The sequence below is a fragment of the Coturnix japonica genome, chromosome 6 (assembly GCF_001577835.2).
Source record: "Coturnix japonica isolate 7356 chromosome 6, Coturnix japonica 2.1, whole genome shotgun sequence".
Classification (NCBI taxonomy): domain Eukaryota; kingdom Metazoa; phylum Chordata; class Aves; order Galliformes; family Phasianidae; genus Coturnix; species Coturnix japonica.
Window position 1 is genome coordinate 25,464,100 of NC_029521.1, and position 16,394 is coordinate 25,480,493.

Sequence of the window (16,394 nt, forward strand, 5' to 3'; positions counted from 1 at the left end):
TTCATGTCCCACCCTCCACTCTTGTTGTAGGCAACACACTCTTACCTATATATCACTGTCACAGATTGGAAGATACAAAAGGCATAGAAATTGAAGTCAAATGGTAATGTTTTAAAGTTAAGTTAAAGGATGAAAGCAACATTAATGATTAACATCAGCATAGCATGACTCAGAAAAAAGGAATAAAGTATTAAGAGATCCCTACTTTAACAATGGTTCCATGCATAAAACTTGCTGTTGTTATGGATGACATAGTTTTGAGCCACCAGCACTTATCATGCCAATTTTAGAAAAAATAATAAAACAATGCATATTCTACATAGTCAACACAACAACTTCAATAATAAATTGATTCTAATCCCTAGGATCAGAGAAGATGGAGGATTCCAGCTTATAAATTTTTTTCTTTCCTCCTCTGATTGTGGTATTTGCGTGCCTTGTATCCTGTGCTATCAATATCAAATCTGCAGTAGGCAGGCATAGGCAAGTACAGACTTGTACATCAATGTGAGCCTCAGTAAGAAAAATACAGGTATAATCACAGAATCAGAACAAAGACAATTATATATTATGGGGCACACCTGTGTAAGAGTATCTGCACTCTTACCTCATTAAGACAGAGTTCTGCATCCACGGATTCATTGGATTTCCGCTTCTTCTGTGCCTAGAAACAAACACAAAATTTACTCCCTGTACATTTACACACAGTCAGCACAAAACAATTAGACGAATTCACAAGGGTTGTCAAACTCCTATGATTTCAACAGTGATTTGCACACGATTTCCCAGTGTAACAGCATGTTTTCCACTCCGATTTGAATTTACAATAAAACTTTAAGGGTGCTCAGTAATTACAATGATGAGAGCTGCCAGCTGCAAAGAACATGTTGCGTTCTGTGGCCCCTTAAAAATGATGCTGGCTGTTCACAAGAAGAAATGAAATATGACAGTTAATAATTACCACAATATTACCGAACAGTTGAAAAAAACCTACTGTATTTCTAAGCCTTAGGAAAATGCACAACACATGAGCATTCTATCCTTAAGAATTCCTGCAATTTCTTCATGTATTATTTCCAAAATTTAAACATAGTTTTAATAACTTGCATGGCTGCCACATTGTCTCTTCTGGATAAATAGATAGAACGTTTAATGTCATTTAACATATGTACCTGTAAGTCAAAACGAGCTGTTTGTTTACATTATGCTCACTGACTGTTACATATGGAATATTAATAAATGCATGAACATTTCTGATGATCAAAGCCTACAGAAAATGAATCTGAAATACCTTCATCTACATCTTACAATGAGCATGCAGTTGCTATTACTGGATGCTCTCCACGCTGGGTCAAGGAGGAAACATTTGCAGTGGCAGTATCGCACAGAATGAAAGCAATAGCATGCACTCTGTCTGCCATCAGAAGGTGTTTTAATATTTCCATTGCTCAAGTGAACTTGACTGGGCTGGGAGACTTTTCAATAATGGTTTCGGCAAAGATGGATTGGACTAATGGTCATGTGAGGAAGCGCTAACCATTTGGATTATATACCTCCCAAAAAATCAGTTCTACATACAGCCTTTTCGGTTAATATCTGAGAGCCTTTTGGTGCTGCCCGGGGATACAAAATGTTCTATGACCTAATTGCTGATTTTAGAATCCAAATGAAGGAACTGAACATTAAGAAGCACACTTTCATGACACTTTTGTATATAAAATAGATTTACTAGAGAAAATTGGAAACCTAAAACAGCTAGGATTTAAGTGAGACAGTTTAGTTATAGTAAGAATGCATATTGTATACATGTCTACAGTTTTAAAATATATGCTAAAATAATACCACAATTAATTAATAAAAACCATTCACAAAATCTCTTCTTACATATCCTTTCTTCTAATTACTACCATTAAAGTGGTTATGGTAAGCATAAATTAAACTATCTAAATGGAAAAATAGACTCAAAGTAAACTTACTGCAAGAAGAAACAACATAGTGGTGCCTTCCTGCTGTGTTTGCAATGATGGTAGTTTCCACACAGACTAGGAAACACTCTTAAATAACAGCTGGGGAGATTTCAACTCTCAAGTGGATAGCCAAAGGAAGATGGATAAAGAAAGAGAAACTGGACTCCAATCCTGATTTTCTTTTATCCTATAAACTACACTAAATTGAAGTTTGAGGTTTAAAAGGAACTATGAGCAGATGCTCAGATCTTAGCTGTGTAAAATACAAGGACTGTAAACCTCCCCCAGTCTGACATTCAGTGCTAAATTTCCTAGTCCACAGAAGCATCTGCCTGTCAGAAGGATTGTTCGTTACTGCGTACACCTGCTCTAGATTTGCAGCACTGCGTTAACCATAATCTGCTCTTGCTAGTTGGTCACCCTACTACAAGTCAACATTTTTCTTCCTTCAGTTCTGTGTTCCTCAAACCACAAAGGATAAAAACATCTTTATTTTGTTTATATGCAGTAGAGTCTTCCCTAGCTTCATTCAGGCAGAAAAACAATAGCAGACAGCAGCTAAATCATATTTACTTCTGAGGACACTATTCTAAGGGTTATATTGACAAGCAGAAACAAAACCAACACACACAAAGTTTTTTTCCAATCATTTTGATCAATATTCCCTACACCTTTAGCTTAGAAAGTAGTACTTCTCTGTATTCACAGTAATTTTAACACCAACACTTATTCACTTGCAACCTCTGTTATCAAGTCCTACTTTCTTAGAGTTGGAAAGTAATTTTAATAATCAGGCAGACTTTTCTCCTATTAGAGAGGATAAATTCTTCCATTTAAAAATACAGCAAAAAAAATGCAGCCTCTTTTTTCAGGGGAAAAAGCAGAGGGAAGGAAAAAATATCACTTTGAAGATGGGATGAGACATTATATGCCAAGTTTCAAATTGGAAGAGTACATTTTTACTGTTGAGTTATAAACCTGTAAAAATGGGTTATAATGGAAATGCTGGCATAGGTTGCACTACTGTAATACAACAGTGCATCACTAAATCACAAGTAATGGAAAAAAAAAAAAAAGTCCTGTGTGTTGAAGAGAGTGCTATAGAAAGCATACGTCCTGTAATTACAACCTAAAGGGAAAATTATTTCTTCCTGAGTCTTCTACAAAGGGCTCTACAAGCACCAGAACTGCTGTATTTGTGCCACAGTGATTGAACACCCGATACAAGGTAAAAAAAATAAGGACTTGGACGTTGTGATGATTGTCCTGGTGGAAATACACCCAAGCAGGGAGATGAACGTGAATTATGAAGGATACTCTCAACTATTGGATATTACTCTACGACATCTCTCATTATCCTAAAAAATTAAACAGAAACCCATGCCCATCTTGTACAGCTGCAGACAATTCACGCAGTAAGCATTGATGCCATCAACAACTGTGGGGAATGAGAGCTGTTTATTATAACGGACTCTAAAGACTGAGCACCAAACCCCCACCTCAGGCTTCCTACCTGCCTGATGAACAAGGCAAGGGAGGTTTCCTGAAACAGGCTGAAAGCACCTAATTCTGCAGAAGTAAAATAGCCCATGCAATTGGCAAATAAGTCAGTATTCAAACTTACAATTATTTTGATTTTGTTATAATACTCTTATCTATTGACAAGAAAATCTACACAAATTTCATCATTCAACAAAAGATAAGCTGATAAAAATAATAATAATAAAAAATAACAGTGAAAGAAAAGCGGCTTAAAATAACTGGTTAAACATATGGAAAGAGGTATGAAATCTCTTTCACTGAGGTAAAACAGCATTTGCTAATGACATATACTCAGCTGTGACATGCCTCTGTACAGTGAGTTATGTGAGATGGCTTTGCAGGGAACTGTAATTCAGTAATGGCGGCTACTCTGGCAAAGCTGCCCCCATATTGCAAAAATTTTGCACTCACTTAAGCTTTTATATTCTGTAAAAATGAACATCTGCTTTCATAGAGTCTTATCACTGTGATAGCACAAGCAACAGATTATATTTAGATATAATCGTATTCATGCACCTCATGATGAGCTTCTCAGTACACTGCATTTGTCACACAAGCCCAGTTTGGGCCCTCACAACATTTACTTTTCAGTGTTCATCAAACAAAGGTGTTGGGATTGGTCAGGGGTTGGTAGAAAAACCAACTGCATGTCCAGGATAGAAAAAGTCCTCATGCCTAGAAGCAAAATTTTACTTCTTCCCTTCCCAGAAAGAAATGAGGACGGAGACCAAGAGAGGAGCTGGTGGATTTATCAAAGGAAAAAGAATTATTGAGGGATTTCTTATCCAGCTTTCATTTACGGACTTACTTCAAATGAAATCTGTGGGCTTCCATATTCCTTATGCCCCAGTGCCTCCTAAATGACTTTGTATGTACAACCTAGCTTGACACACCCTAACCTAGAATTCTCTTGCCCAGCACCTAACAACTACTGTAAGGTCCCAAACCTAGTAAGTCTGCTTCCCATACCTCAAATTCCTCAGCTTCCATCCTTTGCAGACACTTATAGGCAAGGATTTATTCCCAGAAATGCCATGTTCCAATTATGAATCCAGCTTCCACAAGTCATAGCTTTACATAGTTAATAAATGCATTAAACATTAGAGCAGTATCTCACCAGGAGTCCATATTCACATTATCTATGGTTTGTCATCCAGCAGTATTTTTATATATCCATGATAGTGTGCATATCTATGTTACAGCAAGTAAAAGGTCTGACTGGGGACTGCTCCAAATGGAGGTAACGTTTAATTTGGAGGGAGAGAAGGGAAGGAAAAGGATGTAAAGGGAACTGAATGCAGTGGACCTGAATGCAAACAGACACAGAGTAAAGCAGCTGAGTTCAGAAACCAGTCCCTTGCTGTCAGCTACACACACTGGGCCCTATGTGCCTTATGGAACTTATTGCTTAGACACTGCAGAGAGGGACAACAGAAGTATCATTATGACAGATATCTGCTGTATCGGTTGTTTCTTTAGATAATTTTAATGAGCATGCCTCTATCCTCTCCTGAGATGCCTGGTTAGCTTTGCTCATATTAACAAGGCTTTCTGAAAAAGAGGGACAAATTTCCTGGAATACATCCTTCAAATGACCATCCTTCTGAAGTAGCTCTAACAAATGAGGGTGCACGTTCCCTTCTGTTCTTTTCTTGTGTTGATTGGAAAGATTTACTATGCAACTAAGCTGTTTTTCTAACAGCAGGACACAAACAATAAGCAGAGAAATACACAGACTGTAAAAATGCAATCACTTTAACTCTTCTGTGCACACTAAGTGGTAGGTGCATCTATCACAACTGTCAATAGTATTTTCTTATTAGCACGGTTGTACTGTGCCTCGCTGGAGTATAAATTACCTTCAACAAGGAAGAGTTGCAAGAGTAAGCAAAGTGCAGGTCAGAGACACAGGCCACTAAAACAGGGATCCAATTCAGCACAGAATAATTCTGAAGCCCATACCACACAGTCAGAGTACAAAGATATTTAAGCTTTTGAAACAATCAGCTTTGCACAAGCCTACAACAAAGAAGTGAGATCCTTTTTTTCCTGCTTGTTATTCTTTCTCTTTTGTGAATCAATCCTAAAAATGCAAGATTAGGGCATAAAATTATTGATGGTCATTTTCCACAAAAGCACCACAGTCCTGTTATTCTATTTCATACACTGAATGAAATACTTTAAAAGCAAGAATTACTAAGATACTGCTGGTACTAGTCTCTAAATCGATGTAGATAACACTCAGCACCATAAGAATAAAATCACAAGTTTTTTTTAAGCTGAGATACATTAAATAAAACAAACCCCTTATCCCCTTGCGCCCAAATATGCACTGGGGAAACACGGAGTTCTAGAGGCTGCAGTGTCATGCAGTGAGCAGTTTATCAGCCAGTCTGTTCAGATTCCCACATCTCCCAGCATTACAATCCTGACCCAAGGCTTTGCACCCAACTTAACATGACACCTCTTGTCACTTTTCTGCTATGAAGGTATACTTTTTCAGGATTTCCACCCAAAGCTCTCCTATAGTTGAGCCAGGCTGCCAGGATGCCAGCAACCCTGAGCACTGTTCCATGCCATCAGCCACCCACTGCTCTACCAGCTCAACCACTCATAAATCGCAAGTCAAGTCTGATCTCAAACCCACAGACAGCTGCTTAATGGGCAACACTGCACAGTGGCAGACCTGTATAGTTCACCTTCAGAAAGCTCTGGCTTTCACAATTGAAAACACGTTGCATTTAAAACCTCCCCATGCCCCTCAGCTGCTCAGATTTTAAGCAGTTTACCTCTTCAATCTGAAAACAATGAGAAAATTTGATAAAGAGATGGAGATCAGAAGTAAGCCTCCCAGAAGGAGCAGAGGTGGGGAAAAGAGGAAAAATGACCTGCACAGTATGAACACTGCTTGACCATTCCAAGATCCATTACTTTAAAAAAGATGGGGTCTACCTAAGCCCCATCCCTCACTGCAGAAATATATATGGCTGGGACAACACGGCACAAACCTTGTCTAGCAGCAATCTTTCAAGGTTTTACGAAAAACAGATCCTATCAGAAATACCAAACTGATCAAACAGCTTACAAGGACCAGACATGGAGATCTTCAAATATTTATTTCAAGCAATTAGTCTCCCAGCAAGCACAGTACAAAATATGACACCAAGCCAAGTCAACTGAACTGCCTGACTTACCTTTCATGGCAGTACAGTAACATGTTACAATTTTGTTTTCATGCTCAGTCATTTATTTCTCTAAGTAAAATGGATTTCTGAAGTCCTAGATTCCTCCTTCCATTTTTAGAGAATATTACACAATTCTCCTAATATGGTCTTTTTATGGATTTGCCTCGAGCAAATATTTTTGCATTAAGAAGGGCAGAGAAGAAAAACAGAATACTAAAAAGCATAGATGGAATAAGTTTTGTTAATATCTCAATGGCTTAAGCCGCCTAGGCTTTGTTTTTTTCCTCTGTTTATAAAACTGAACGGCCACGTAATCCAAAGACAAGTTGTTTGGGATTTCATTATTAAAACCCACTCTTCTAGTGATTTACTACAACTATCAACCCAGCGCCATATGCGGTGGTAACAGGTAGCATCTGGCTGTTGTGCACCGAACAGCATCTAAAGAACAGAAACATGAACACGAAGCTATTACAATCCCCGTTACAAAACAACTTCAGCTTTTAATTTTGAACAAAGGTAAGCCGCTGAAGGAGTACAGATCCCACAGCACGTCCCCGGGCTAGAGTGTGTGCCCTTGCGTGTCCGAATATGCAAACAAAGTTGTTCTGTTTGGCAGCAGGTGAAGTGCCTACCTCCCCTATTAGACCAGGCTACGTGGTGCACTGGAGTGTGCTGTAAACACTCCTGAGCAGCTGTCAGCCACGGCTACGATGGGACTGTGAGCAGCTCAGCCAGAACAGCGCGGGTCTGCACTGCACTAATGAGCCTTGAAAGAGGCACCACACGAATTCAGGCACCAAGCTGCCTTTCCTATTTCCACGCATGCCGTCACAGGCAGCAGGAGGGCTGGCACCAAGCGTGACTGGCAGGTGATGGGATGGTGTCCAGCCGGGGGCTGCCTGGGAGACCCAAAGGGATCCTCAGGGATAGGGCTCAGCAGGGTAGGGCTGACCATGCATCAGTCTCATGAGGCACCCAGCATCGAGCTGCCAGGAGGTGGAAGGGAACAGAGGTCATGCATTGCCACCACACTCAGGCAGCAGGACCAGGGTGCCTTCATCTGCTTCTGCAGCTGGAGGGAAGGATCAGGCAAGCTTGCCTGAGCAGCAGCCGGCGCAAGGCCTGCAGCGCTGAGTAGCACAGGGAGCAGCCTTCCGTGCTGCACCAACCTGAAGCAACAGATATTATTGCTGGTTTCTTGAGCACTGCATTCACTCATGAATTTTAAAGGGAAGGGAAGAAGAGAATGACCATGAACATCTGTTTTTGGTTAAGAGACTAAGAACATTCAAAATGTTTGTCTTTATGAACCATGTATGTATGCACGTGCGTGCTGTGAGTGGCGGCACAGTTACACATGCAAAGAAAACACAGTGGTCAGCCTTTAAAGGGATTAGAAAACATTTCAGATAACAAGCTATATTTGCTTCAATTACAGGGAAGCAAAAGCAAGGGCTGCGGTTATAACCTTGCACAGAAAGACAGAGGAAATCAGCCTGTTAGCTGAGGTGCCCATCACAGATCCCCCCCTCAGTTTTATTTATACCCTTCAATCCCAGTGCATTTATTTCCTCACATCCGCAGTTACGTGGCTATGACTGAGTCCAATTAAACCACAACATGATTTAAAGATTGTTTTTTGCTTTTAAAGTATTTCAATCTTGAACAGCTGTGATTTGGATTAATTAGCGAAATTTTGCATTTTTGGCACAGTCTGTTCTCCAGAAGTGCCACTGAAATAAAAATTTAAAGCATTTTCTCCCTGTTCTCCTAATACTGTAGCTGAGTTCTGCAGGTGCACAGATGTATCTGCAGAACTCAGAGGGCTGAAATTTTAAGCGAACTTACTGCAGTACTCGTCTCAGTAGCCACGTCCCTTTCTAGTGCTGAGAATACCATTCAGAATAAAAATAACAGAAAGCTTATTTTTATCAGTGCAATCAAGTTTACCAAGGTGAGACTACCATAAAAACAGGCTGTGGCACAGTGTGTTTCTGAGAGACATCTGTTCCCTTTAAATCTAGCCAGAGCCACAAACACAGCTTGGAAAATATCACCCAAATAGTTTATGTTTTGGCAAAGATCAGAGTCGCTAAACGTAGGATTTTTTAAAAACACAAAATATAATAAGACAACTTCAAGTGTATCTGTTAGTTGTGTTTATAGTAATCTATTCTTATTTTCACAGAATCATGAAATTGTAGGGGTTGGAAGGGAGCTCTGGAAATCATCAAGTCTAACCCCCTACAAAAACCTATGGTAGGCTGCACAGGAAAGTGTCCCGGTAAGCCTTGAATATCTCCACAGAAGACTTTACAACACCCATTTCAGTGCTCTGTCACCCACACAGCAAAGAAGCTGTAAAGAACTTGCTATATTCCAATTTCTGCCCATCACCCCTTGTTCCATCATAGGGCACCCCTAAAAAGAGTAAGGTTCCATTCACTTGACGTTTATTAGAAGTTTTACCTTTCTCTATATGTTTATAGACAGGCATTCAAATTCTTTGCTAGTACGTTTGAGTAAGAAGCTCTGATGTCATTCTGATTTCTGAAAGCAAATGAACATCATACAATTCCAATTGCTGGCATTTCTTTTTCAGCAATAAGCTTAAGTTTCTTAGGTTTCACCAGATTTATGTGATGAGCAAAGGGAAAACAAACAAACAAGCAAACAACCACAGCCTTACCAGCAGATCTTCATTAGCTAACCTAGACCTTTGTGTGTCTAATCAGCTTCCTAAATGTTACTAAAAGGCCCTTGCAGAATACATGTTAAAACTCAGTACTTAAAAGAGACTGTGATGTAGCAATCTAAATATATATACTTCATTCTTCATGCATTGGAGTGGAGGAGAGAGAAATCAAACCTTCCCTGTAATTAGTAGGAATCAAAATCTAACCTTATTTCTCTTTAATGGACTACAGCAGTGTATGCAGTACTTTAATGGATTATATTATAACGGCTTTCTTCATATCCATTATTTACACAATGCTCTCACCCACAACACTTGCATTGTAGTTAATGAAGCTATTCAAATAACTAGAGAAACTCTTCTGTAAGAGAGGTCTGCAACAGCACGACCTTATTAGAATGATTCTTCTTATTCTTTACTGGCCTGGTCCCACAGCACCAATGGGAAATTTTCCAGGCAGCAACAAATGAAAGCACAAACTTCCTAATACCATCTGCAAGTACTGCCTCAAATCTGAGCTCAGTGAAACACGAAGAAACACTTTTCCATAACTGAAACGATTTCACAGACACAAAAAGTATCAGGAGTTTCAGTTGTTTGTAAATTATAGCCACGTTAAAAAAAAAAATCTGAGCCTATAATAATCAGATTATGCAAATAATTATCAGATTATGCAAAATCGTATTCATAAGATATTCTTCTGTTTTGTTTCATCACACAAATTATTCACAGAGGGACAGAAGGCTTACTTTTACATTTACATTTAATAAGCGGGAGAATATAAATAGAGGAATACTAATAATGCGAATAATAGAGATCAGCTATCATTTGGGGTATATTTTACAAGGTTTCCATACTAAAACTTTTGAAGATTTATTCTGAGTAGCTTCCTTGCAGTTTGAAGTATTATGCTGTAGTAGACTGGATAGTTCAGGAGATTATTAATGGGACATGCAGCCTTATATTTCTAGGTAGCCAGTTTCATCTAGCTCAGATCAACACCAACTATTCTGTAGTATTTTTGAAATGAGGAGGTGGATCTGAAGCACTTCTCTTAAGAGGACAGGTCCAATGCACAAAAGTGTTAATAATTTTTACCTTAGGCAGTGCAGTTCATCAAAGGAGCTAAGGAATTAATGGGATACACGTTTGTAATACTGCAAAGAACTTGAGATGTTTCCGCATGCTCTTAATTTCCCTTTCTGTGAGATAAGCTTCTTCCAGTGAGAAGTGAATTTAACAGGTTAAAGGGATGCTGTGTTTAGCAGCCAGGATGGAATTAGCCTTACTAGAATTTGAGCACATCATTAAAAGGGGATCTGGGGTATCACTATGCTTCTCACACTGAGTGACCACTTGAACAGCACAGGACATAGCACTTCTGATTCGCTGTGCATGGATGAACGTAACTGCAGAACAACAGGCTTTATAGGAACACAGGGCAGCAGATGATGAATGAGAATTGCCGAGCATATGAGCAGATGCATCTCACTGGCTCAGAGATTATTTGGAGTTGCAACTTTGCCAGTTGCTCTATTTAAAACGTTCATGAAACGCCAGTTCAGTCTCTGTTACACTTACAAGAGCCAGCATGACCTGTATTTCAGAGGCTGTTCATGTGATGTTAGGCTCCCAAAAAACATGTCTCTCCCACTAAGGGCACTTATCAAAGAGTTGTCAGTGCTGCTTCTAAATACAACATCATATCCCAGTCATCAGCCTGAAGGTGAAAAGCCTCTGCTTAATTAATGGTTCCTAAGTATCCTCATTAAGCTCATTAGCTGCGTATAGACCATGTGTGGTTTTTATCTAAACCTTTGCAGTTGTGCCTATAACAATCAGAATTTCTCATCTGCAAATAACCATGACTGAATGCTCAGGAATAATCAGGAAATCTTAATTAAAAGTAATAAGGTTTAGGCTCACTTGATGAGAGCACAATTCTGCCAATAGTTGCATGAATGTGCCTAACAAATTAAGTTCAAAATATGAAAAATGAACAACTATTCCTTGTGAATTTGCATTTGACGCCTGAATTCATACATAGGAAGTTTCCTGCAGGGATAAATTCCTAAACTTGCTCTCAGAACTGGATAATTGCATCGTGTATGTGATTGAAGTGTGTAAAATAGCACACAGAGAGAACATTTATTTGCAATAGTCTTCGAGAATTTAACTTAGATACGTGCAATTGTGAGTGCACTACCTTTAGTAGGAGTGGGCATGCTACTGTAATAAGAATGCCACTACTGATCAGAAAAGTTCTGATCAAACAGCTTTTTCACATGCACACACAGGATTTGTGCAGACACACATTTAGGAACAGTTTTTTGCAGATCCTCATGAATGTTTTGCATTCATCTGTGCATGCTAAATTTGCCAAATTTACTGCAGAAGTCAGGTCACTACAGCCAAAGCAGGTAGCTACTTGGGGCCAACCTAGTACACATCTTATTTCCCACGTACATAAAAATTTGAATGAACATATTTAAAAGCTGAGCATGAACTCAGCACGCCCAAATGTTTTTGTGCAATTGGTAATGCATAACCTGCTTTGAATTAGAGACAACTTGAGGCTTCTGAAATGTCAATCCAGGAGAAAAAAAATAGCACTATGTAATGCAGTATTTAGTTAATTACTGCCCTGTATACCTAATTCTGTTTTAAGAAAGACATGAGGGAGGATAATCCTATAATTCGTTAGGATACGTGCTGAGTGAACCTATGAAAAAATATCCTGCATTATGCACAACAGTCGGTCTGCTTAAAAGATCACAGAAAGTGGCTCACAGAAGGAGCTAAAAGCACACGGGAAGATTTAACCTGAGGTGGGATTATTAGGCCTAGTCCACTGATTAGAACTGCAATCTGGTGTGAAATAGCTAGGCTCTCATTCTCCAAAGTACAGGCTGAAGTAAACATTTTGAACTCCCATTGAGTCTGAATGCAAGGAACAGAAATGAGTGACAGCATCTTTAATTCTGGAGCTCAAAAGCAAGTCGGAAGTTGTAGAGTAGATGGTTTAAAGGTAACTTAAAGATCTATTATTCAGGTGAGACAGCTTATTAGAAGTCTCAGGGATAAAAAGTAAGCAGGGAATGTGAGATACGTTTTATTTCTAGCACTTGACTACACTGAAGAGATTGATGTTACTTGATATTGTACATTTTTTAATTAACAGTATAATATATGTTAGCCAATTTGATTAAAAAGCTATGTTTTACTTCCTGTAGTATAAACTTGGTTTAACTACTTGAAAGATCTTGGCATGCTATGGGAAGGGTTCTAAACTATTGCACTTCAACAGTACGCTATTTTTTCAGTCATGCTGTACTGTCAGCAATATAATATGTAGAATGATCAGTTACAGTGTAGCTTTGATTAGGCTCTTCTAGATTTCATCTGTTGCTGATTACAAGGATAAAACTATTCCAAAGAAATGATCTTAATTGCTGCTGAAATGTTTTGGATCATATCTGCTATATGATAACTACAGGCTTCAGTAGTTTTTTAGAGCTGTACTTTACAGTTTACATATAAAAATCAAGGACTGACGTGATATAGCTACAAGTAACTGTTAATTGCAACATTAAGTTTGTTTTTCTGTGTATGTAAAAAAACAACAACAAAAAAACACGGAATTTGATAGGTCACATGATTACCTCTGTAGACTCAAATAAATTTATATGCACAAACAAACCTAAAGTACTTGGGTTTGCTATTGGTAGAGGGATGCAATCTGTTCTTTTTAATCAAGGGTAAAGAAACAGGAGCACATCAGATTTTCTCCCAGAAAAAAATACAGACCTAGTCCAACCTCTTACTGCAAGCCAGCATGGCTTCAACTCCTCACCTTTTCTTCTTTCTCCCTGTGTCTTCCAAGTTAGCCAAGTCAGTGATGGCAGGGAGGTTCTTCCTGTGCCATATGGGCTCAATATCCCTCCCACTCAGCCTTCTACAGTCCTTTTCTTCCCCTCAGTCTGTAGGTAGATGTTACATCAGACAGAAGGAATAAAGAAAAATGAAGTGCTAAATTTCATACCAGAATGAGACTATGAGACAGTTAAAAAAAAAAAAAAGAGGAAAGGCCAGATGGGAAAAAGATGCAATGAAGATTAATAGTTAACTAGAACTGAGGTTTCAGAGATGGAATAGATACGCCTGTACCTTGAGCTAATGGGCTAACAGCTAATATTACATAAATAGGCAGTGATAGTCTCGGTTATTGTTTCCTGAGAGGGAGCTTTCTATTTTCTGAAAGAAGGAGGGTTTCCAGTGGTATAGAAAGGTGTTTAGAATGGCTCTCCTTATATGAATTTAAGGGAATCTCTTTCTCTAAAAGCAGTGTCATTTTCTTTGATGCTGCTATTGGGATTTTTAGAGCTCCAGAGGAAAAGTTACAGGTCTGTGCCAAGAAAAGTAATGCTGCTGAGAGACGAAGAGGATGAAGAAAGCTGCCACATTCACTTCCACAAATGGCATGTTCTGCAAGATGCTAGAAGTATGCTTAAAGCTAACACTATATGATTTAGTTTTGAAATTATGGTAAATGCCTTCAAACCCACTTTCACCCAGTGGGTAACATCAAATAATCCTTTCATTTTGCTGTACTGGACTATTCAAATTCATATATCTTCCTAGAATGCTTCAACTCTATATTCTTAATAATGACTTAGCTGAACTCAGCAAAAAGTAAATTTGAACATATCTAGTTACCAAGTAAGAGACAATTAAATGCTTGCATAAGATTCTCAAGGTCTGGGTTGCTCTGTGGAAAACTCCATTTGCATCATGACTGCCCAGGACCCACAACAACAGGGTAGGGACTTTGGCATATTATCCTATTCATACCTTCTTCACAATTATTTTGGACTGAAAGTGAATCAGACAGAGTTGTAAGCATAAACCTACAAACTTTGCTCCATGTTTTGCCATAACAGTAGACAAAATACAATTGAAACCACCTTTCCAACTTCTAAAGTTGCCAGGGAGCAGGAAAAGAGCTGAAGGAAACCTCAACACCCAGCATCAGAAATATATACGTATGTTGCTCTGCAAGTGATGCCTCCTATTTATTTCCATGGTAACTACAACAGATATGAAGAGCACAATAGCACTAGACAATAGCACAAATTCTCAGCTACAAAAGGTATTTTCGGAAAGAGTAGTCAGGCATTGGAATGCACTGCCCAGGGAGGTGGTGGAGTCACCGACCATGGGAGTGTTCAAGAAACGCTTGGATGTGGCACTGAGGAATATGATTTAGCCAGGAAGTATTGGTAATGGTTGGACTAAATGATCTTCTAGGTCTTTTCCAACCTTGATAATTCTGTGATTCTGTATTTTTCTGTAGGTCACAGTTGGTGTGTTCTTTGTTGTTCTTTCTATTTCTGCATTAGCGTTTGTGAGACCCACCTGCCACAAACTTTGTGATATTCCAATGCTGCCACTATTGTTTCCAACACACTGAAGCTGGTGTAGCTCTGTGCACAATTCCCTGATCATAATCAAACAATTCATGTAGATCAGCTGAATAAGACCCTCTTTTTTATGTGGTGTGACAGCTGTGCATGGCTGTCCAGAATGTGGTTTTTCTTTCATGTTGCTGTCACCACTGCTGAAACACACCACCCACTCTTCATCATGCTCATGCCCATTGATTGGTATCTATGAATGTTCAGCAACCATTGATGAATATCAACGGGTGCCATTTTGTCTGTGTGGAGGAATTCAATTACACATATTTACATCATCCATGTTTCCATGTCAGATATCATTTTGTCAACTGACCTTCTGCTACCATCTGTCACACAGCAATGGAATGTAATGGTGGGAAGGTTCAATCTCTGCTGCCATACCACCACATCCCCCTCTGACAGTGTGGGTCAGTGTAACATAATAGGAGGCATTATTTTCAGAGCAATCCTTATATAACACATCCTGGTCTCTGCAGGTGAGAGCCTTCTTTCCCATTGGATGAAGACGTCATGCACCCAATTGCAATGCTGTCCCTCCTCCTGATGTCCCTCCTCTGCAGTGAATCCTTCTCAATATTGAGTGATTCACAACACTGTACACATCTGTGGTTAAACTGCACTAGTATCCAAAATTACTAAGCCTCTACACTGTCATCTGGTCTTAAACCAGCATACCATGAATCAATACAGTGTTTAAAAAATACATTTCAATTACAGAAGTCTCGTGAAATTGGCAGCAAATCCCTCTGCTTGCCTAGAAAATAACAATTCTTTGCAAAAATGGCCAAATTGATTTAAAAAAAGTATTTGATTAGTTAAAATTTAATCAATTCTGGCAACTACCAAGCTATTTTCAGACTTCAGAAATAAACATCTCTGTATCAACAACTGTTTCCATTATCTGAGGTAATGCAAGTCTTTCACTTTGGTTTTCCTCGTGTCTCTAATGTGCTTTTTTAGTATTATAAGCCAGTATTAATATAGTTCAACATAGTTAACATATTAACATAGTTTACAATAGTAAAACATTTATTGTTCCAGAGCACTGCAATATACCATGTGGTAGTCAGAATAAATGAAGTCTACAAGTTGCTATCTTAATGCAGACAACTGTAATTAGGATTTTAAGGTTGGGAGTACTCTGTCACCACAAGCCTGCAGAATATCTGGTTCAATGGGATCCTGGTCTGTAAGTAGGGCTCTAACAAATTACTGTGGTAAAAATAAAGAAGTACTAGTGACTTCAAGGATTCCTTTCTTATTCTCCATTCCATTAGAAACCTGGTGGCATGAACTGTTTTGTCTGCACTTGCTTCGCAACAGGGCCAGCCTGCTTGCATAGCCAGAATTACTTTCATATACACATATATAAAAGGAAACAAAGTCATGGACAAAACCTAATATTTGCTAACTGCCAACATTACATCTTATACGAAACACTTTGTCAAATTCCATAAATGCACAATATGTTATGAAGTGTACTTCCAAAGACAGTATGATTAAACATCTACCATCACAATGCAAT

The 16,394-nt window shown here is 38.8% G+C and overlaps 1 protein-coding gene across 3 annotated transcripts in view; it reads right to left on the reverse strand.

The window, feature by feature from the left end:
• The window catches only part of GFRA1 (GDNF family receptor alpha 1), a 233,309-nt gene that overhangs the window by 7,901 nt on the left and 209,014 nt on the right, over positions 1–16,394 (reverse strand). For all 3 annotated transcript variants that reach the window (XM_032445525.1, XM_015867420.2, XM_032445523.1), the window contains one exon: positions 608–664. In XM_032445525.1, the coding sequence (XP_032301416.1) occupies positions 608–664 (57 nt within the window). The remainder of the gene's footprint in view (positions 1–607; positions 665–16,394) is intronic.